The sequence below is a fragment of the Mustelus asterias genome, unplaced genomic scaffold, assembly GCF_964213995.1.
Source record: "Mustelus asterias unplaced genomic scaffold, sMusAst1.hap1.1 HAP1_SCAFFOLD_1019, whole genome shotgun sequence".
In the NCBI taxonomy this organism is placed as follows: Eukaryota; Metazoa; Chordata; class Chondrichthyes; order Carcharhiniformes; family Triakidae; genus Mustelus; species Mustelus asterias.
Window position 1 is genome coordinate 74,857 of NW_027590964.1, and position 22,827 is coordinate 97,683.

At 45.3% G+C, this 22,827-nt stretch overlaps 2 protein-coding genes across 2 annotated transcripts; one reads left to right on the forward strand and one right to left on the reverse strand.

Moving 5' to 3' along the window:
• The first annotated feature begins 442 nt into the window (after positions 1-442).
• LOC144487751 (uncharacterized) lies at positions 443-16,477 on the forward strand. The gene is given in 4 exon segments (XM_078205826.1): positions 443-1,612; positions 7,283-7,476; positions 7,630-7,693; positions 15,716-16,477. Coding segments are annotated over 4 exon segments (1,935 nt in total). The 5' UTR covers positions 443-697.
• On the reverse strand, positions 8,946-13,382 carry LOC144487755 (uncharacterized). Its single transcript, XM_078205832.1, has 2 exons — positions 13,303-13,382; positions 8,946-10,763 (listed from the first exon to the last, which is right to left on the reverse strand). Exon 2 carries the CDS (start codon positions 10,404-10,406, stop codon positions 9,753-9,755), a length of 654 nt encoding a protein of 217 aa, XP_078061958.1. The 5' UTR covers positions 10,407-10,763; positions 13,303-13,382; the 3' UTR covers positions 8,946-9,752.
• Positions 16,478-22,827: the final 6,350 nt, after the last annotated feature.

Sequence of the window (22,827 nt, forward strand, 5' to 3'; positions counted from 1 at the left end):
GATAGGTTTTGAGATATTGAAGACATCGAGTGATCTGGGGGATAGCGTGGGAAATGGTGCTGAGGTAGATCGGCCAATTCTCACTGAATGCTTGTGGCAATTCGATGGGCTGAATGGCCAACTGTTGCTTCTATTTCTTATGATTTCTATGTGCTGGAGTGGAGGCAGTGAGCATGGATCTGTCAATCAGCCTCAATCAGCACCTTCAGGAGAATTGGGAGGGTGGATATTAGATACAGCAGAGTGAGAATGGAGGGAGAGTGTGTGGGATGGAGATTCACAGCTTTTGGGGAATGAGAGAGGAAAGAATGCTCCATAGAAACTAGAATTGTCTGTTCTGAATTTATGTTCTGACACTGATGACTTATGTAAACTCGTTTTACAGGATGCTGAAAGAGGAATCACAGGCAGAAATCTCAAAAGTCATGTCGAGACCTAACAGAGTCATATTCCTTGGGAGCTGAATATCATTGGCCTTTAAATTTAGAAGGAGAAATGGTTGTCCGGTCTGTTGATTTGAAAAGATTTCAAACATCAGTGTGACTGGAAAAGCACCAACAGTGTTCCAGTGCACTGACTAAAGAGCTTTAACCAGTTACACAGCCTGAATAAATATCACACCATTCGCAGCTGGGAGAGACTGTACCCGTATTCTGTGTGTGGACAAGGCTGCAACTGAGGCAAGATCACCTGCACCATGGAGAAACCATGGAAATGTGTGGACTGTGGGAAGGGATACGGAGCCCCATCTAAGCTGGAAATTCATCGGCGCAGCCATACTGGGGAGAAGCCATTCATCTGCTCTCAGTGTAAGAAGGGATTTAATCATTTATCCAGCTTACAGATGCACCAGCGAGTTCACACTGGGGAGAGACCATTCACCTGCTCTCAGTGTGGGGAGGGGTTCATTCAGTCATCCAGCCTGCAGGTACACCAGCGAGTTCACACTGGAGAGAGGCCGTTCACATGCTCCCAGTGTGGGGAGGGATTCACTCGGTCAGACCATCTGCAGAGACACCAGCGAGTTCACACTGGGGAGAGGCCATTCACCTGCTCTCAGTGTGGGAAGGGATTCACTCAGTCATCCCACCTGCAGAGACACCAGCGAGTTCACACTGGGGAGAGACCATTCACCTGCTCTCAGTGTGGGGAGGGATTTACTCAGTCATCCCACCTGCGGACACACCAGCGAGTTCACACTGGGGAAAGACCGTTCACCTGCTCTCAGTGTGGGGAGGGATTCACTCAGTCATCCAACCTGCAGTCACACCAGCGAATTCACACCGGGGAGAGACCATTCACCTGCTCCCAGTGTGGGCAGGAATTCACTCAGTCAGCCGACCTGCAGAGACACCAGCGACGTCACACAGGGGAGAGGCCGTTCACCTGCTCTCAGTGTGGGAAAGGATTCACTTTGTCAGCCTACCTGCAGAAACACCAGCGTGTTCACACTGTGGAGAAACCATTCACCTGCTCTCAGTGTGGGAAGGGATTCACTCAGTCATCTGACCTGCGGATACACCAGCGAGTTCACACTGGGGAGAAACCATTCACCTGCTCTCAGTGTGGGAAGGGATTCACAGTTTCATCCCAGCTGCTGAGACACCAACAAGTTCACGAGTGATTCCAGGGGTTGGATTCTGCTGTTATTGTTTCTGCTCTCAGTTGCATCCAGGACTGCATTTTGTTCATTCTCACAGTTGGTCAATGGGGAGGGTCAGAGGGTTTCTTTATGCTGGACTGGCCGGTCTCATGAGCTGATGTTCTTTGAATCAAATGTCACAAGGATCTCAGAGTGACCGGGTGTTAGGAAGTTCAGAAATATTTAGTCAGCAGAAGACAGAGGGTAGCAGTGAAACGATGCGTTTCTGAATGGAGGGCTGTGACTAGTGGCGTCCCTCAGGGATCAGTGCTGGGACCTTTGCTGTTTGTAATATATATAAATGATTTGGAGGAAAATGTGGACGACACAAAGGTTGTTGGATTTGCGGATAGCGAGGACCATCAGAGGATACAGCAGGATATACATCAGTTGGGTGGAGAAATGGCAGATGGAGTTTAATCTGGATAAATGTGAGGTAATGCATGTTGGAAGGTCTAATACAGATAGGAAATATACAGTAAATGGCAGAACCCTGCAGGGTATTGATAGGCAGAGGGATCTGGGTGTACAGGTACACAGGTCATTGAAAGTGGCAACACAGTTGGAGAAGGTAGTCAAGAAGGCATACGGCATGCTTGCCTTCATCGCTGGGGCATTGAATGTAAAAATTGGCAAATCATGTTGCAGCTTTATGGAACCTTAATTAGGCCACACTTGGAATATAGTGCGGCATAATTATATGGTGTGGCATGAACTCTGACCATGCCTCTCATAATCTTGTAAACTTCTATCAGGTCACCCCTCAACTCCGCTGTTCCAGTGAGAACAAACCACGTTTCTCCAACCTCTCCTCATAGCTAATGCCCTCCATATCAGGCAACATCCTGGTAAATCTTTTCTGTACCCTCTCCAAAGCCTCCATATCCTTCTGGTAGTGTGGCGACCAGAATTGAACACTATATTCCAAGTACAGCCGAACTAAGCTTCTATAAAGCTGCAACATGACTTTCCAATTTTTAAACTCAATGCCCCGGCTGATGAAGGCAAGCATGCCGTATGCCTTCTTGACTACCTTCTCCACCTGCATTGCCACTCTCAGTGACCTGTGTACCTGTACACCCAGGTCCCTTGACCTATTTTAAGGGTTCTGCCATTTACTGTACATTTCCTTTTTGGATTACACCTTCCAAAATGCATTATCTCACATTTGTCCGGATTAAACTCCATCTGCCACCTCTCCACCCAAGTCTCCAACTGATCTATATCCTGCTGTATCCTCTGATGGTCCTCATCGCTATCTGGAAATCCACTAACCTTTGTGTCATCTGCAAACTTACGAATCAATCCAGTTACATTTTCCTCCAAATCATTTATATATATATATATAACAAACAGCAAAGGTCCCAGCACTGATCCCTGAGGGACGCCACTTGTCACAGTCCTCCATTCAGAAATGCACCCTTCCACTGCCACCCTCTGTCTTTGACCGAGCAGTTTTGTATCCACGTAGCCAGCTCACCTCTGATCCCATGCAACTTTACCTTCTGCACCAGTCTGCCATGAGGGACCTTGTCAAAGGCTTTACTGAAGTCCATGCAGACAACATCCACTGCCCTATCCTCATCAATCATCTTCGTCACTTCCTCGAAAAACTCGATCAAGTTAGTGAGACACGACCTCCCCTTCACAAAACCATGTTGACTCTCACTAATACGTCCACTTATTTCCAAGTGGGAATAAATGCTGTCTTGAAGAATCCTCTCCAGTAATTTCCCGACCACTGATGTAAGGCTCACCGGCCTGTAATTACCTGGATTATTCTTGCTACCCTTCTTAAACAAAGGAACAAAATTGGCTACTCTCCAATCCTCTGGGACCTCCCCTGAGACTGATAGCCAAGTTCCGCACACATGAGGACGTCCTCAACCGGGATCTTGGGTTCATGTCACACTATCTGTAACCCCTACGACTTGCCTGGGCTTGCAAAATCTCACTAACTGTCCTGTCTGGAGACAATACACATCTCTTTAACCTGTGCTTAGCCCTCTCTCCACTCACAGTGTCTGTATCTTTAAGACTTGATTAGATCCTCTCAAAATACCTTCAAACAACTTACCCAGATGTGAGGCTCACTGGCCTGTAGTTCCCAGGCTTTTCTCTGCAGCCCTTTTTAAACAAAGGCACAACATTTTCCACCCTCCAATCTCCAGGCACCTCACCTGTGATTATCGATTATTCAAATATCTCTGCTCGGGGACCCACAATTTTCTCCCTCGTCTCCCAAAGTGACCTGGGATACACTTCATCAGATCCCAGGGATTTATCTACCTTGATGCACTTTAAAATTTCCAGCACCTCCTTCTCTGTGATATGTACACTCCTCAGGACGTCACTATTTATTTCCCCGAGTTCCCTAAACATCCATGCTTTTCTCAACAGTAAATACTGATGAGAAATATTCATTTAGGATCTCACCCATCTCTTGTTTTATGTGGATGTTTGTCGATGTGTTTTATCATTGTTTTGGGCTACATTTGTTAAGGTTTATCTTTCTGGAGAATTAACCTTATCTTGAGTATTTAATTAAAGGCATTTCTGGAAGTTTAAAAACAGAACCACAAGAACGCTTAAGGAATTAATTTTGGTTATTGTTGTTGTAAAGCACATGCTAAGATTCTCTGCTTGTGTATGTATGATATTTGTGTGTTGAACGCTTCAAGCTTTGAGGTTTTGTGTCTGTGATTTAAATCAAACGGACTTTAAAATGGAAGTGTGATTAATAAAACTTTTTTTTCAAAAGTTATGAACCTGGACCCATATTTACTGGCCAGGGATATGTTTCCAGGACATTTTACTAAACATGTGGGAATGTTAATCCGGATAAATTCACACATGTGAGAATGAGAGTTTTAATTTGTAATAGTTATTTAAAATTTGGGACATATGAAATGATTCTGACCAATCCTGTGTTGGATTGATCTTGGGTTAAACCTCCTGTCAGGTCCAAAGATTTATTCCTGATGCAATTAACACAATGAAAAGGAAATTGGATACTGAAGGAAAGATTTTAAAAGGAGAGATTATAAATAGGAATAGATATATCGCAAGGGGGATAGAATATAAAAGCAGGGATGTCTTGCTGCATCTGTACAGGGCATTGGTGAGGCCGCAGCTGGAATACTGTGTGCAGTATTGGTCCCCTTATTTGCGGAAGGATATATTGGCCTTGGAGGGAGTGCAGAGAAGGTTCACCAGGTTGATACCAGAGATGAAGGGTGTTGATTATGAGGAGAGACTGAGCAGATTGGGTTTGTATTCGTTGGAATTTGGAAGGCTGAGGGGAGATGTTATAGAGACCTATAAGATAATGAAGGGGCTGGATAGGGTAGAGATGGAGAGATTCTTTCCACTTAGAAAGGAAACTAGAACCAGAGGGCACAGCCTCAAAATAAAGGGGGGTCAGTTTAGGACAGAGTTGAGGAGGAACTTCTTCTTTCAGAGGGTGGTGAATCTCTGGAATTCTCTGCCCACTGAAGTGGTGGAGGCTACCTCGTTGAATATGTTTAAATCACGGATAGATGGATTCCTGATCGGTAAGGGAATCAGGGGTTATAGGGATCAGGCGGGTAAGTGGAACTGATCCACTTCAGATCAGCCATGATCTTATTGAATGGCGGGGCAGGCTCGAGGGGCTAGATGGCCTACTCCTGCTCCTATTTCTTATGTTCTTATGAAATGATTCCCAGACTGTGTGGTTGTTCGATTAAAACAAAGGAAGGGCACCAATATCCATTTGAGAACTTTTAATCCACCCTTTTCAAACTAAGAGAGTCGATGTACAAAGAAAGCCCAGGGATGGTAGATAAGGGGGTCTGGAAAACATCATGATGGGGGCACCTATCTGTTCATGAGATCATCACAAAGCCCCATGATGCCCAGATACTAATTGATTGGACCTATATATAATGTATGTAATCTATAACCATTCTGATTGGATTGTGTCCAGCTGGGATGAGCTGAGTAACTGTATAAGAATTGATGATTTTCCTTGTGGGGTGGAGTTGTACATGGTCAGCCCCTGTGGCTTCTCCCCATAGTAAGAGTTTTAACAACACCAGGTTAAAGTCCAACAGGTTTATTTGGTCGCCAATGCCATTAGCTTTCAGAGCGCTGCTCCTTCGTCAGATGGAGTGGATATCTGCTCTCAAACAGGGCACAGACACAAAATCAAGTTACAGAATACTGATTAGAATGCGAATCTCTACAGCCAACCAGGTCTTAAAGATACAGACAATGTGAGTGGAGAGAGCATTAAGCACAGGTTAAAGAGATGTGTATTGTCTCCAGACAGGCATACTTCTCCCCACTGGCGTAACTCAATAAACTGTTTGTCAATTGAATCAGGCTTGAGTGTTGAATGATTCTTCTGAGTTCATTCCCCAAAACACACTGGGTACGTTACCGCTGGAGACCAGGTATCGCCAAAACCTTCAGACAATACAAAGACTCATGAAAGCCAGTGTCCCAGTTTAAAGACATATCTTTTACTTGACCACTGATTGAAGGGAGAAATTATTGGACAGTGTTAATCCTGCTCTAGAAGACAAGCATAGAACATAGATAGAACATAGAACAGTACAGCACAGAACAGGCCCTTCGGCCCATGATGTTGTGCCGAGCTTTATCTGAAACCAAGATCAAGCTATCCCACTCCCTATCATCCTGGTGCGCTCCATGTGCCTATCCAATAACCGCTTAAATGTTCCTAAAGTGTCTGACTCCACTATCACTGCAGGCAGTCCATTCCACACCCCAACCACTCTCTGCGTAAAGAACCTACCTCTGATATCCTTCCTATATCTCCCACCACGAACCCTATAGTTATGCCCCCTTGTAATAGCTCCATCCACCCGAGGAAAGCATCCTGATCTCATAACTCTGACATACAATCATTCGGATGGATCAATAATACATTCTTCATATCAATTCTCCTGCCTTTCATCAGGTGTAAACCAATCATTTTCAATACAACTCAATCCTTAATTACACGTCATATACTTTAACCAATTGCATTTTACCCTCTGACACAATGGATTTCATTGGTCCGTAGAATCCGGACACTTCCTCCCCCTATTGCTGACTCTGCTTCCCCTTGTTGCTTAGCAACCCCAGAAGCTTAGCTGCAAAGGTCAGAGTTAATGTTCCAATCGGCTCTTATTCCGTCACTGGCCAAACCAGACAAATGCATGTTCTCACGTCTGAGAAGACACTGTCTTATCTGGACAGTGTGAATCAATCATATTCATGAAGCTGCCTTTAGAAACTTTGTTAAAAACTTCCTTGAAAAGGTTGGCGCATTCTGTGGCTTCATTGTTCTGAAGAATGTAGCCTGTCAGTCAGTATCCCTGTACCATCATGCCTTGCAGCAGCCTGCCTTTCGCTAAAGTTTACAATTGCTTTTAAAAATACAGCTAACATACATTTTAAAATCAGAAAATTCATGTTTAAATCAGAATTACTTGTTTAAATCTCTTACTGTGTTCACATGTGTGTCGACTGTTCCCTTGTTAGCTTCTCAGTCTGATTTAGTCATTTAACTCAATGCTGGTAGTTCTGTTAGTGTCTGAAATGCCTCATGGTTTAAAATTTCTCAAATCTATTCGGAATTTTCTCCAACAGTTTGTCATTGCGGAGCTCGGAGTACAGCACTTGTTTCAGGAGTCTTGTGTGGGGCTTGTGTACAATGTGGCCCGCCCATCGCAGCTGGTTGAGTGTGACCAGTGCCTCGATACTGGGGATATTGGCCTGGGAGAGGACACTCACGGTGGTAAGCCTATCCTGCCAGTGGATTTGCAGGATTTTGTGGAGGCAACGTTGGTGACATCTCTCCAGAGATTTGAGGTGTCTGCTGTGCATTGTCCATGTTTCTGATGGATACAGGAGGGCAGGGACCACGGCTGCTCTGTCGACCATGAGCTTGGTGCTGGATTTGAGGTCTCAGGCTTTGAACTCTGTTCCTGCACTAGCCCATTGGAGTTGATGCTGGATTTCATCGTCAATGCCTGCCTGTGCCGACAGGGGGCTCCCGAGGTGTGGGGAATGATCCACGTTATCCAGGGGCTCACTGTGGATCTTGATGGTCGGGAGGGGGAGCAGGAGTGGGATGGTAGAGAACCTTTGTTTCCCGGATGTTTAATCTGAGTCCCATTCTCTCATATGTCTCAGTGAATGTGTCAACAATAGTTTGTAGATAAGCTTAAGCTTATTTATTGGTGTCACAAGTGGGCTTACATTCACGCTGCAATGAAGTTACTGTGAAAGTGCCCTGGATCAACCTCTGAGTGTGCGCACAGACACACTCAGGTTGTGAATGAAGCCCAATCCATCACGCAAACCAGTCTCCTATCCATTGACACTGTCTACACTTCCCACTGCCTTGGAAAAGCAGCCAGCATTATTAAGGACTCCACACATCCTGGACATAATCTCTTCCATCTTCTTCCTTTGGGAAAAAGATACAAAAGTCTGAGGACACGTACCAACCGACTCAAGAACAGCTTCATCCCTGCTGCCATCAGATTTTTGAACAGACCTACCTCGCATTAAGTTGACCTTTCTCTACACCCCAGCTATGACTGTAACATTCTGCACCCTCTCCTTTCCTTCCCTATGTATGGTATGCTCTGTCTGTATAGCGGGCATGAAACAATACTTTTCACTGTATACCAATACATGTGACAATAATAAATTAAATCAAATCGGCATTTTTTTTATTCATTTGTGGGACATGGGTGTCGCTGACTGGCCAGCATTCATTGTCCATCCCTAGTTGCCTGAGTGTATTTGAGAGTTAACCACATTGCAGTGGCTCTGGAGTCACATGTAGGCCAGACCAGGTAAGGATGGCACATTTCCTTCCCGAAAGGACATTAGTGAACCAGGTGGGATTTTCCAGCAATTCATAGAAATCATAGAAACCCTACAGTGCAGAAGGAGGCCATTCAGCCCATCGAGTCTGCACCGACCACAATCCCACCCAGGCCCTACCCCCACATATTTACCCGCTAATCCCTCTAACCTACGCATCTCAGGACTCTAAGGGGCAATTTTTAACCTGGCCAATCAACCTAACCCGCACATCTTTGGACTGTGGGAGGAAACCAGAGCACCCGGAGGAAACCCACGCAGACACGAGGAGAATGTGCAAACTCCACACAGACAGTGACCCAAGCCAGGAATCGAACCCAGGTCCCTGGAGCTGTGAAGCAGCAGTGCTAACCACTGTGCTACCGTGCCGCCCATAAACAATGACAATGGTTTCATGGTCACCAGTAGATTCTTAATTCCAGATTCCTTTTATTGAATTCAAATTCCACCATCTGCCGTGGCCAGATTCGAATCGAGGTCCCCAGCACATTAGCTGATTTCTGGATTAATAGTCCAGCGATAATACCACCAGGCCATCACCTCCCCCCACCCCTAGGGTCGGTGTACTGCAGCCCCATGACTGAGGTTGGGCTGGTCTTGGTTCTGGCCTGGAGGGGTCGGACATTGAAAGTTTCCCACTGGTCCAGTAGGCCAGCTGGACTCCAGCGGGGAGCTTCATGGTGCTGGGGTGGAGTGTTGCTGCAGGAAAGGTGGGGATGAATGTTGGTGCGATGACGCAGCCCTGCTTGACCCCAGTTTGCACTCGTACTGGTCGTCTCACTGTAGAAAGGATGTGATTGCACTGGAGGGGGTGCAGAGGAGATTCACCAGGATGTTGCCTGGGATGGAGCAGCCGAGCTATAAAGAGAGATTAGATAGACTTGGATTGTTTTCTTGAGAGCAGAGAAGGCTGAGGGGGGACATGATTGAGGTGTATAAGATTGTGAGGGGTATGGACAGGGTGGATAGGAACCAGCTGTTCCCCTTAGTTGAAGGGTCAATAACGAGGGGGCATCATTTTAAGGTGAGGGGCAGGAGGTTTTGGGGGATTTGAGGAAAAATGTTATTATCCAGAGGGTGGTGGGAGTCTGGAATTCACTGTCTGGGAGGGCAGTGGAGGCGGGAAACCTCACAACCTTTAAAAAGCACATGGATGAGCACTTGAATGTTTTGACAGTTCAAACTCCATCGGCCAAGTGCTGGAAAATGGATGAGTGTAAATTTAGTATAGTTTTGTCAGTGCAGACTCGATGGGCTGAAAGGCCTCTTCTGTACTGTATGACTCTGACTTGTGGACTTGCTGGTGTTTCTGCAGTCGGGATGAATGAGTGAATCCCTTCCCACACACGGTGCAGGTGAACGGTCTCTCCCCAGTGTGAACCCGCTGGTGTGTCCGCAGGCCTGATGGCACACTGAATCCTTTCCCACACACAGAGCAGGAGAACGGCCTCTCCCCAGTGTGAACTTGCTGGTGTCGCCACAGGCTTGATGATACACTGAATCCTTTCCCACACACAGAGCAAGTGAATGGTCTCTCCCCAGTGTGAACTCGCTGGTGGTTCTGCAAATGAAATAATTGAGTGAATCCCTTCCCACACACAGAGCAGATGAATGGTCTCTCCCCAGTGTGAACTCGCTGGTGTCTCCGCAGGGTGGATAACTGAATGAACCCTTTCCCACACTCAGAGCAAGTGAACGATTTCTCCCCAGTGTGAACTTGCTGGTGTCTCTGCAAATCAATTATCTGAGTGAATCCCTTCCCACACACAGAGCAGGTGAACGGCCTCTCCCCAGTGTGACTGCGCCGATGAATCTCCAGCTGAGATGGAAAACTGAATCCTTTCCCACAGTCTCCACATTTCCACGGTTTCTCCATGGTGCGGGTGTCCTTGTGACTCTCCCGGTTAAACAATCAGTTAAATCTCACACAGAACACGGGTACAGTCTCTCCCCGCTGTGAATGCTGCGATGTATTTTCAGGCGCTGGAACTGGTAAAAGCTCTTTCCACACTCAGTGCACTGGAACACTCTCACTCTGGTGTGTCTGTGTCTTGGTGCTTTTTCAGTCACATTTATGTCAAAAAAATTCTGAAGCAGACAGAACAGAAAAAGATTTCTCCTTCTAGATTCAAAGGCCAATGATATTCAGATCCCGATCAATCAAATGACTGTCAGATTTTGATGTGACGTTTGGTTTGAGATTTCTGTCTGAAAATCCTCACCTTCTGTTATCCTGCAAAAGCAGATTACAAAAGTCATCACTGTCAGTACAGGATAGAAATTCAGAACAGACATTTCCTTTTTTTAAGTTTATTCATTAGTCACATGTAAGGCTTACATTAACACTGCAATGAAGTCACTGTGAAATTCCGCTAGTTGCAGCAGTCGGGCGCCTGTTGGGATCAATGCATCGAACCAGCAGGTCTTTCAGAATTCGAGTTTCTATGGAAACCTCTTTCCTCTCTCATTCCCCAAAAGCTGTAAATCTCCATCCCACACACTCTCCCTCCATTCTCACTCTGCTGTATCTAATATTCACCCTCCCAATTCTCCTGAAGGTGCTGATTGAGGCTGATTGACAGATCCATGCTCACTGCTTCCTGTCCTGGACACAGAGAGCTGGAAATCTCCATGCAGGCTGCCAGACAGATATATGTCTATCTGACTGGACTAACAATGTGTGGAATGTACAGACTGGATTCACTCGTTTTCCCTTCAGTGGCTAAGGGCGGACACAGCACCAGAAACCAATAAACTGCACACAAGGCTTTCTCTGGAAGTTGCTGAAGAGATAGTGGACACTTTAGTTGTAATTTTTCATAACTCGCTAAATTCCAGGAGGATATCAGAAGATTGGAAAACAGCCTGGTTCAAAAAGGGAGAAAGGCAGAAGGCAGGGAACTATAGGCCAGTTAGTTTAACATCGATTATTGGCAAGACGCTGGAGTCAAAGAGGAAATAGCTAATCATTCAGGAAAGCTGAATATAATCAAACTCGTCAACATGGTTTTATCAAAGATAAATCATGATTGACAAATTTGCTTGAATTCTTTGAGGATGCAAGAGGAAGAGTAGGTCGAGCACAATCTGTAGATGTAGTTTATTTAGATAGAGCAGCACAGCGCCAGGGACCCGGGTTCAATTCCGGCCTTGTGTAACAGTCTGTGTGGAGTCTGCACGTTCTCCCCATGTCTGCATAGGTTTCCTCTGCGTGCTCCAGTTTCTTCCCACAGTCCAAAGATGTGCGGGTTAGGTTGATTAGCCATGCTAAGTTGTCCCCTTGTGTCCCAATAGATATAGATTAGGGGGATTGGTGTGGTTAAAAATGTGGGGTTATGGGGATAGGACCTGGGAAAGATGCTCTGTTCGAGGGTCAGTGCAGACTCGATGATCCAAATGCCATCCTTCTGCACTCAAGGGATCCTATGATTTCCAAAAGGCATTTGACAAGGTCCCGCATAAGAGGCTGGTGCATAAAGTAAAAGCCCATGGAATTGTAGGAAGTGTGTAAGCATGGATTGAAAACTGGCCGTCACATAGAAAACAGAAAATTGGAATAAATGGGTCATTTTCAGAGTGGAAAGATGTAATTAGTGGAGTACCACAGGGATCAGTTCTTCGTCTGCAATTGTTCATTATTCAATTAATGACCTGAAGGAAGGAACAGAATGGAAGGTTTCCAAATGATTCGAAGATAGGTGGTCAGACATGTTGTGATGAGGATCTTTTGATTCTGCAACGGGATATAGATAGATTGAGTGACTGGGTGAAAACCTGGCAAATGGTGTTTAACGTGGGGAAGTGTAGGGCCATGTATTTCAGTAGGAGGAATCAAAAGGGAGATTATCTACATGGAGAGAGGCTGCAGTTGAATGAAGTACAGGGGGATCTAGATGTTCTTGCACATGAATCACAAAAGGCTCGCAAACAGGTCCCACAATAGGTAAGAAGGGATTGGAGTTTAAAAACAGGGAGGTTTTGTTGCAATTGTACGGAGTGTTGGTGAGGCCTCACCTGGAATACTGTGTACATTTTTGACCCCCTGACCTAAACAAGGATATAGTAACATTGAAGATAGTCCAAAGGAGATTCACCAGGCTAATTCCTGCGATTAGAGGGTGGTCCTATCAAGAGAGAATAAATTGTCTCAGTCTGTACTCATTGAAGTTTTGAAGTCAAAGGGGTGACTTTATTGAAGCATATAAGATCCTGAGGGGGCTTGACAGGGGAGATAGTGAGATATTTTCACGAGTGGAAGATTACAAACAAGCTACAAGACAAAGGATCGGTCATTTAAACCCGAGTTGCGCAGAAATTTTTTCTCGCAAAGGATGGTGAATCTCTGGAATTCTCTGCCCCAAAGGGTGGTGGAGGCTGGATCATGAGAAGTATTTAAAGTGAGGTGGATAAATATTTGATAAATCGACGATTGGAGGGCTATGGGGAAATGGCACAGAAAAGAAGCTGAGGCCAGAATAGATCAGCCATGATCGGATTGAATGGTGGGGCAGGCTTGATGGGCCTGGTGGCCACTCCTGCTTCTATTTCTTGTCATCAGTTCCTGCAAGACAACAATTTCCCCAGAAAGTGTTACATTTGGACATAAATGAGTAGACTAATGTGTGAACACACTGTATTACCTGGTTAGAGAGACATGAAGAATGTGAGGATGATTTTTATTTCGGCAGCGAGTGGTGACCTGGAAGTTAAAAATTCAACTCCAGAATAAGAGAAGAAATGGAAAGGGAGAGAAAAGAAAGTGTTTTACTCACAGATGTTGACGACGGGAGGAAGTTTGAGTCTGTCTGAAGCTCAATCTTCATTCAGAGAGAAGCAGCAGCAGCTTTGCTGGACAGGAATGAGCAGCTGAACAAGTTCATTGTCCAACTTCCGCATTCAGACAATGGGGAGCTCTGATTGGCTGGAGGACCAGAGTCCTTCCGGTCCTCCAGAGGTCCCATTGGTCAATCCCTGCAGAAGAACAATGAGGGGCGGGGCTCCACGTGAGGGTGGGCGGGACTTTGTCCTCCAGTTGCGCTGAGCTGTTGTCCAATGGGAAAGGCTGGAAGACCGGGACAGACAATGGTCAGTGCGCCGGCCTTGTCCCGGGCCCCGCCCCACACCCGCACATGCGCATTCCCCCAAAATCCGCACATGCGCGCTTTTGATTCACTGCCCCTCACCAGCTCTGGCCAATGAAAAATGTTGGAGGACCGGAAGGTCTGAGGTCTTCCAGCCAATCAGAGCGGGGGATTTGTGTGACTGAAGATGGAGCTTCAGACAGACTAAAATTTGTTCCTGTCGCCAACATCTGTGAGTAAAACACTTTCTTTTCTCCCCCTTTCCATTTCTTTTCTCATTCTGGGGGAAATTGGGGACTTGCAGCAACTGAAGGGGAAGGAAGTGAATCCAGGGAGGCTGCAGACTCTGGAAAGGTTGGCCCAGGTCTCTCTCTCTTAAAGACATTGACATCCTTTGCTCTCTCAGCTTGACTCATTTATTTGTCTGGCTAAAAGGATGGTCTCTTTCCTGATGTTCACATTTAAAGGCTGGTTTCCACCGGAGATGGCTGACATTTAAGGGAACAAATTAATATAGGACAGAGATATGTCTAGTTTTGTTCTATTGTACAGATTAGATTTTATTTATGGTCCTGTAATAAAGTACATTTATTTGGAGAGAAAGCGAAGATGAGATGGGATTTTTTCACTCAAGGATCTGGTGAAGCTTTGGAATTCTTTACCCCAGAGGACTGTAAAGCCATCATCAAGAATTTTCAAGTAAGGGTTTGATAGGTTTCTAGATATTCAAGATCATAGAAATCATAGAAACCCTACAGTACAGAAAGAGGCTATTCGGCCCATCGAATCTGCACCGACCACAATCCCACCCAGGCCCTACCCCCATATCCCTACATATTTACCCACTAATCCCTCTAACCTACGCATCTCAGGACACTAAGGGCAATTTTTAGCATAGCCAATCAACCTAACCTGCACGTCTTTGGACTGTGGGAGGAAACCGGAGCACCCGGAGGAAACCCACGCAGACACGAGGAGAATGTGCAAACTCCACACAGACAGTGACCCAAGCCGGGAATCGAACCCAAGTCCCTGGAGCTGTGAAGCAGCAGTGCTAACCACTGTGCTACCGTGCCGCCCATGATATCAAGGGATATCAAGGGATCCAGGGGATACTGTGGAGAAAATGGTGCTAAGGTACATCTGGGCGGCACGGTGGCTCAGTGGTTATCACGGCTGTCTCACAGCGTCACGGACCTGGCTTCCATTCCTGGCTTGGGTCACTGTCTGTGTGGAGTTTGCATGATCTCTGCGTGGGTTTCCTCCAGTGCTCCGGTTTCCTCCCACAATCCAAAGATGCGTGGATTGGGTTGATTGGCCATGATAAATTGACCCTTAGTGTTGGGGGATTCGAAGGGTAAATATGGGGGGTTACAGGGATTGGAACTGGTTGGGATTGTTGTTGGTGCAGGCTCGATGGGCCTAATGCCTTCCTCCTGCACTGTAGATTCTATGATTCTATGAATGGTTGAGCGGACTCAATGTGGCGAATAACTGATTGCAGCTGCTTTGAGTTATGATTTCTGTGCTGGACAGGAAGCAGTGAGCATGGATCTGTCAATCAACCTGAATCAACACCTTCAGGAAAATTGGGAGGGTGAATATTAGATACAGCAGAGTGAGAATGGAGGGAGAGTGTGTGGGATGGAGATTTACAGCTTTTGGGGAATGAGAGGAAAGAATGCTCCACAGAAACTAGAACTGTCTGTTCTGAATTTCTATCCTGTAGTGACAGTGATGACTTTTGTAAACTCCTTTTACAGGATATCAGAAGGTGAAGATTTACAGACAGAAATCTCAAACCAAATATCTGACAGACTCACTCAATTCATCAGGACCCGAATATCATCGGCCATTGAATCTAGAAGGAGAAATGTTTCTCTGTTCTGTCTGCTACAGAAGATTTTAAACATCAGCATCACTGGAAAAGCACCGAGACACAGACACACTCAATTGAGAGTGTTCCAGTGCACTGAGGAAAAAGCTTTAACCAGATACACAGCCTGAAAATACATCGCAGCATTCACAGCGGGGAGAGACTGTACTTGTGTTCTGTGTGAGTTTTAACTGATTGTTTAACCTGGAGAGTCACAAGGACACCCACACCATGGAGAAACCGTGGAAATGGGGGGACTGTGGGAAGGGATTCAAAGCTCCATCTGATCTGGAAATTCATCGACGCAGTCACAATGGGGAGAGGCCGTTCACCTGTTCGGTGTGTGGGAAGGGATTCACTTTGTCATCCAGCCTGCGGAGACACCAGCGAGTTCACACTGGGGAGAGGCCATTTACTTGCTCTCACTGTGCGAAGAGATTCAGTCAGTTATCCAGCCTGCGGACACACCAGCGGGTTCACACTGGGGAGAGGCCATTCACCTGCTCTCAGTGTGGGAAGGGATTCACTCGGTCATCCAACCTGCGGACACACCAGCTTGTTCATACTGGGGAGAGACCGTTCACCTGCTCTCAGTGTGGAGAGGGATTCACTCAGTCATCCAACTTGCGGACACACCAGCGAGTTCACACTGGGGAGAAACCGTTCACCTGCTCTCAGTGTGGGGAGCGATTCACTCGATTATCCATCCTACGGACACACTAGCGAGTTCACACTGGGGAAAAACCGTTCGCCTGCTCTCAGTGTGGGAAGGGATTCAATGACTTATCCAACTTGCAGAAACACCTGCGAGTTCACACTGGGGAGAGGCCGTTCACCTGCCCTCAGTGTGGGAAGAGATTCACTGACTCATCCAGCCTGCAGATACACCAGCGAGTTCACACAGGGGAGAGGCCATTCATTTGCTCTCAATGTGGGAAGGGATTCAGTGTTTCATCCTCCCTGCTGAGACACCAACAAGTTCACGAGTGATTCCAGGGGTTGGATTCTGCTGTTGTTGTTTCTGCTCTCAATTACACCCAGGACTGCATTTTGTTCATTCTCACAGTTGGTCAATGGGGAGGGTCGGAGGGTTTCTTTCTGCTGGACTGGCCGGTCTCACAACTGCCTCCAGTGGGCTGATGCTCTTTGAGTCTTGTTGCGAATACCTGGTTTCAAATTTCACAAGGATCACAGAGTGACCGGGTGTGAGGAAGTTCAGAGATATTTAGTCAGCATTTCTGTTTGAAACCCCCCAATGCCCATCCAATTTCCTTTGTAATTGTTTATTGTCTCCACTTCCTCCACCCTCATAGGCAGCGAGTTCCAGGTCATTACCATTCGCTGCATCAAAATATTCTTCCTCACATCCCCCCTGCATCTCTGACCCAAGACCATAAATCTGTGACCCCCTCATCCTTGTCCCATCAGCTAATGGGAACAGCTTTTCTTTGTCCACCTTATCTAAACCTGTCAGAATCTTGTCCACCTCTATCAAATCTCCCCTCAACCTCCTTTGCTCCAAGGGGAACAACCCCAACCTGACATCGACAATAACGAACAAACTAACAGAATATGTTAATACCTGAAATCAAATGGGAATGTTTAATTTCTGTTTTAAAGATATTGTGAATATATTGTCCTGGACAATAAAGGATTTGGAATAACTCACCTTGGGTGTGGTTGAATGAAATGTATCAATCTGATATCGACCTACAGTCCAGTGAAAGTCTGGAATGTGTAGCTGGAAATCCCTCCCTAACAGCACTGTGTGTGTACCTGCACCTCAGGCATTGTAACAGTTCAGGAAGGCAGTGTTGGGGTTGACCACGGCCGAGGCAGCTACATACAGCCACATATTCTGTTATAATTGAAGGACTGCAGATTGAATGTGAGGCATTATGGGACTGGACTATCTTGACCACATTCCTGTGACTGCTCAGTTTCTGCAATCATGAACCATTAAAGCTGCTTAGCAGGGCCCCGACAGAGGACCTGGTGAGAATATTTACTCAGAATGAGTTGGAGTTCAATTTATTCCAGGACCGGCTGGTGTTCAGCAGCTGAGATACCTGAATCTGTGAACAGGGGGTCTGACCAATCAACAAAGAATGGTAGGTAGTTAGTTAAGAAATTAAGAAGTGTTCTTGGGCATTGTTTAAATTAATTTATCCTAAATTTGTGATAAGAACTGTGAGGGATTTGTGACCCAATAGTCGGTGAAGTGACGGTATACTCCAAGTAGCACTGGACTGAAAAGCGGACCTCTGAGAGTAGATTCTAATGGTTATAATCCTACGAAGCATGGCCAGTGAAAAATCAGAGCTCAAGTGGGAACCGGACAGGTTCTTACCTGCTATTTGGAAACTAAGAACAAGAAACTTGTTGATAAAATGATTTGAGAATAGAGCCAACGTTTTGTGTCTGGACGACACTTCGAATCATTGGCTCTGTTCTCTCTCCGCAGATGCTGTCAGACCTGTTGAGATGTTCCAGCATTTTCGATTTTTGTTTCAGATTCCAGCATCCGCAGTATTTAACTTTTAGGATAAAATGTTTACGCAAAACAGAGGGAGTGGTGGCAAAGGGAGAAAAAGGATAAGGATGATAAAGTCTGGGTTCTGATTCTCTGAGCCCATGTAGAATTTTTAAAAAAGAGTGAAGCAGTTTATAAAGAACAGAAGGTACCCATCCCTAACAAAAACTGATCAAATTAAAATAATTACGTTGAGGAATATAACAAAAAAACTTAATAGATGAAGTTTAAAATCAAGTTTGTTTTATTGTTAGAGAAGTTTTTTAAACTTGTGTAAAGTGATGTAATTGTGTGCCAAGTTTTTGCTGCTCACTCTCCACCCCTTTAGGTTCTGTAGGAAAGTTAACCCTTTCAGCAGACCGTTCATTTGTTTTTAAATCGCCTGAAAATTCATATTTATTTTAGTTTATAATTGAAGATTTATGGGAATTTGCTAAGGTGGGCGTTTGACATTTTTAAAGTATAAAGAAGGGGTCTTGAGAAGCCAATTTGGTAGAGAGAGATGGAGGGAGAGATGTTTACAGAGAGGTGTTGAGAGCTGTTGGTTTTACAAGTTACCCCCGTTTGCAGAGCCGTCGCTTCATGTCCTGGTCTGAGAGGGAGAGAGGTTTGTTCAATTGTTAAAGTGAAGCTTTCTCTATTAAGTGTTAATCGATACTTTGCTTTTTATCTTTCTGACTTGTCACATTTTTAATGGTTAATAAACTTTCTGAATTCACCATTTAAAGTGTTTTTTCTTGCCAGATGGTTAAGTCACTAGAACCTGGTGTGATTTACAATTAGGTAGATTATTGTAAACAAGAGAACCTCCATAAATTGATGACAGGAAGGCTATGGCAGGTGAGAACCCAGAAACTATCATTATCACGAAAGAGGTAGTGTTGGGCAAGTTAATGGTGCTAAAGGTAGACAAGTCTCCTGGTCCTGATGGAATGCATCCCAGGGTACTAAAAGAAATGGCGGGGGAAATAACAAATGCACTAGTGGTAATTTACCAAAATTCGCTGGACTCTGGGGTGGTTCCCGCAGATTGGAAAACAGCAAATGTGACATCACTGTTTAAAAAAGGAGGTAGACAAAAGGCAGGTAACTGTAGGCCGGTTAGCTTAACTTCTGTAGTAGGGAAAATGCTTGAATCTATCATCAAGGAAGAAATAGCGAGACATCTGGATATAAATTGTCCCATTGGTAAGACGCAGCATGGGTTCATGAAGGGAAGGTCATGTTTGACTAATTTGGTGGAATTCTTTGAGAACATTACATGTGCAGTGGACAATAGGGAACCTGTGGATGTGGTGCATCTGGATTTCCAGAAGGCATTTGACAAGGTGCCGCACCAAAGACTGCTACATAAGATAAAGGTGCACGGTGTTACGGGTAATATATTAGCATGGATAGAGGATTGGTTAACTAACAGAAAGCAAAGGGTGGGGGTAAATGGGTGTTATTCTGGTTGGCGATCAGTGACCAGTGGTGTGCCTCAGGGATCAGTGTTGGGACCGCAATTGTTTATGTTTTACATGGATGATTTGGAGTTGGGGACCAAGTGTAGTGCGTCAAAGTTCGCAGATGACACTAAGATGGGTGGCAGAGCAAAGTGTGCAGAGGACGTTGAAAGTCTGCAAAGGGATATAGATAGTCTAAGTGAGTGGGCGAGGGTCTGGCAGATGGAGTACAATGTTGGTAAATGTGAGGTCATCCATTTTGATGGAAATAACAGCAAAATTGACTATTATTTAAATGGTAAAAACTTGCAGCATGCTGCTGTGCAGAGGGACCTGGGTGTCCTTGTGCAGGAATCTCAAGGAGTTGGTTTGCAGGTGCAGCAGGTAATTAAGAAGGCAAATGGAATTTTGTCCTTCATTGCGAGAGGGATGGAGTTTAAAAACAGCGAGGTTATGTTGCAGCTGTATAAGGTGCTGGTGAGGCCACACCTGGAGTACTGTGTACAGTTTTGGTCTCCTTACTTGAGAAAGGATATACTGGCTCTGGAGGGGGTGCAGAGGAGATTCACTAGGTTGATTCCAGAGTTGAGAGGGTTGGCTTATGAGGAGAGACTGAGTAAATTGGGGCTATACTCATTGGAATTCAGAAGAATGAGAGGAGATCTTATAGAAACATATAAGATGATGAAGGGAATAGATAAGATAGAAGCAGGGAAGTTGTTTCCACTGGCGGGTGAAACTAGAACTTGGGGGCATAGCCTCAAAATAAGGGGAAGCAGATTTAGGACTGAGTTGAGGAGGAACTTCTTCACACAAAGGGTTGCGAATCTGTGGAATTCCCTGCCCAGTGAAGCAGTTGGGGCTACCTCATTGAATGTTTTTAAGGCAAGGATGAATTATTGAACAGTAAAGGAATTAAGGGCTATGGTGAGCGGGCGTGTAAGTGGAGCTGAGTCCACAAAAAGATCAGCCATGAGGCTCGAGGGGCCAGATGGCCTACTCCTGCTCCTAGTTCTTATGTTCTTCCCACAATCCCCACATTTCCATGGCATCTCCCTGTGACTGCAAATTATGTTCCAAAAGGCCAGATGATTGGTTGAAGCTTTCACCACACCTGACTAAACCTCTGACTAGCCTGAGTAAAACTGAGGATAAAGTATTGGTGTCTGTAAGGGCTAAAACAATACCCTTGGCTTCCTTGTAGATCTGTGGCACCAAGTTCAAGACTGCTTCATGAATCATCCTCTTGGCCTCTCGCCTGTCAACTGCCCATGAGAATCTCATGTTTCAGAATGTTCACTGCTCATTCTTCCAAACCCAATGAGTATAGGTGCAACCTTTCCCCAAAAGACAACGAGTTGGATTCTGTGGCATCACTTCCCCAAAACTGGAGAATCCCCCCCCCCCCCCCCCCCCCCCGAGGTCAAAGGACCTTTGTGTGGTCCACCCCCCGGCCTGCTACGATTCCTGTGGTGGGTGGGATGGGAGAATTCTCCCCTACACCTTCACAACCTTTCCTCAAAAGCCAACACCTTCATCTTCGGAATGGGCCTAGTGAACTTTCTCTGAACTCATCCCAGTGAAAGCATGTCATTCCATAAGTAGGGAGACCAGAACCGTACACAGTATTCCAGCTGCTATCTCAGCAATGTCCTGTGTAGGTGCAGCAAGTTCCCTTTTTCAAACTCCACCCCCTTGCAGTAAAGTCCAACACTCCATTTGCCTTCTTCTTTACTTGCTGTACCTTCATCCTATTTTTTCACGATTCATGTACAAGGACACCCAGATTCCTCTCTACGGCAGTATTCTTCAGTTTCTGTATTTTTAAACAATTCTTTGCTTCTCTATTCTTCCTGCCAAAGTGGAAAAGCTCCCACTTTCCCGCACTATACTCCATCTGCCATTTTCCTGTCCATTCAGGTAACTTATCTGTGTCCCTTATAGATTTTTTGTAATAACCTCACAACTTGCTTTTCTACCTATCTTTGTATCATCAATTCTGGCTTCATCCAAGTCATTGATCAAGGTGGCTGTTTTTCTCTCTCTCAGTTGTGGGTGATATTTGTCTCTATTCTCCTGGAAACTGAATGAATCTTGTTCCAAACTGGGTTCAATATCAGACATTTCAGGGAGTCAGGAATCATTCGCCCCTGAACCTACACTGGTAAAACCCCAGGCAGTTCCTCAGTAAGGATTTTTCTGGTTCCTCACCATATATTAGTCAGGATACTGAAACCCAGCTTTTTTACAGTCCACTCCTGGAGGTCCCACTCCCTGAGCCGACAACATTCAGCAGTGTCAGTGCTGAAGTTTCACAGTGGGAGTGATTCCCAGAGTAACTGCCAATCAGATCACCATTGATGTCCAGGTTTGTGTAGTTTTAGTTATCCTGATGTCTAACACACACACATCAATAAAACAGGGAATTCCTGCAAACAAATTGCAGCTTCTTCTCTATCTGGAGATCCAATGTTTGTTGAATAATTGTCCCAGTGGTTAACAGGCTCCTGTGAACTCATCCAACTCGTATTTTAATACTGACTTTAACAAATATATTTTAAATAGGTTTATTTTAAATGAGTTAAAACCAGCCTTAAAATGGTAGATATAGTATAACGACCATAGTACTTTTCAGACTGGAAACTTTAACCTGCTGTTTCACTTTGATTTAGGAGCAGATCCCAGTTTTACACCAATCTCTGATTCATGTATCCAGCATTCACCGTCATTCTAAAAACAGAAGTTGCTGCAAAATCTCAGTAAGTCTGACAGAATCTGTAAAGACAGGAACAGTTAATGTTTCCAGTTGAATGTGACTCTTCTTCAGTGTCAAAACATTCGCTCTGTTTCTCTCTCCAGAGATGCTGTCAGACCTGCTGAGTTTTTACAGCACTTCTTGTTTTTATTTACGAGTTCAGGACTCAGACAAGACAATCCACAATACAAATCTTACAACTGGGCCAGGGTTTATTAACATCAGCAGAAACAGACACCAATGAAAATGGTTGGGACCTCGATGAGATTAACAGCAAAATTCAGTCCTTGCAGTCACTCGTGAACATGATGGTGTTTCAGCAGGTGAGGTGACTGAGTGAATCCCTTCCCACACACGGAGCAGGTGAATGGCCTGTCCCCAGTGTGAATTCGCTGGTGCTTTATCAGGTTGGATGATTTGACTGAATCCCTTGCCACAATCAGAGGAGGTGAATGGTCTCTCCCCAGTGTGAACTCGCTGGTGCCTCCGCAGGCTGGATGAATCAATAAATCCCTTCCCACAACTGGAGCAAGTGAATGGCCTCTCTCCAGTGTGACTTGGCTGGTGTTTTAGCAGGTTGAATAACTGAGTAAATCCCTTCCCACAC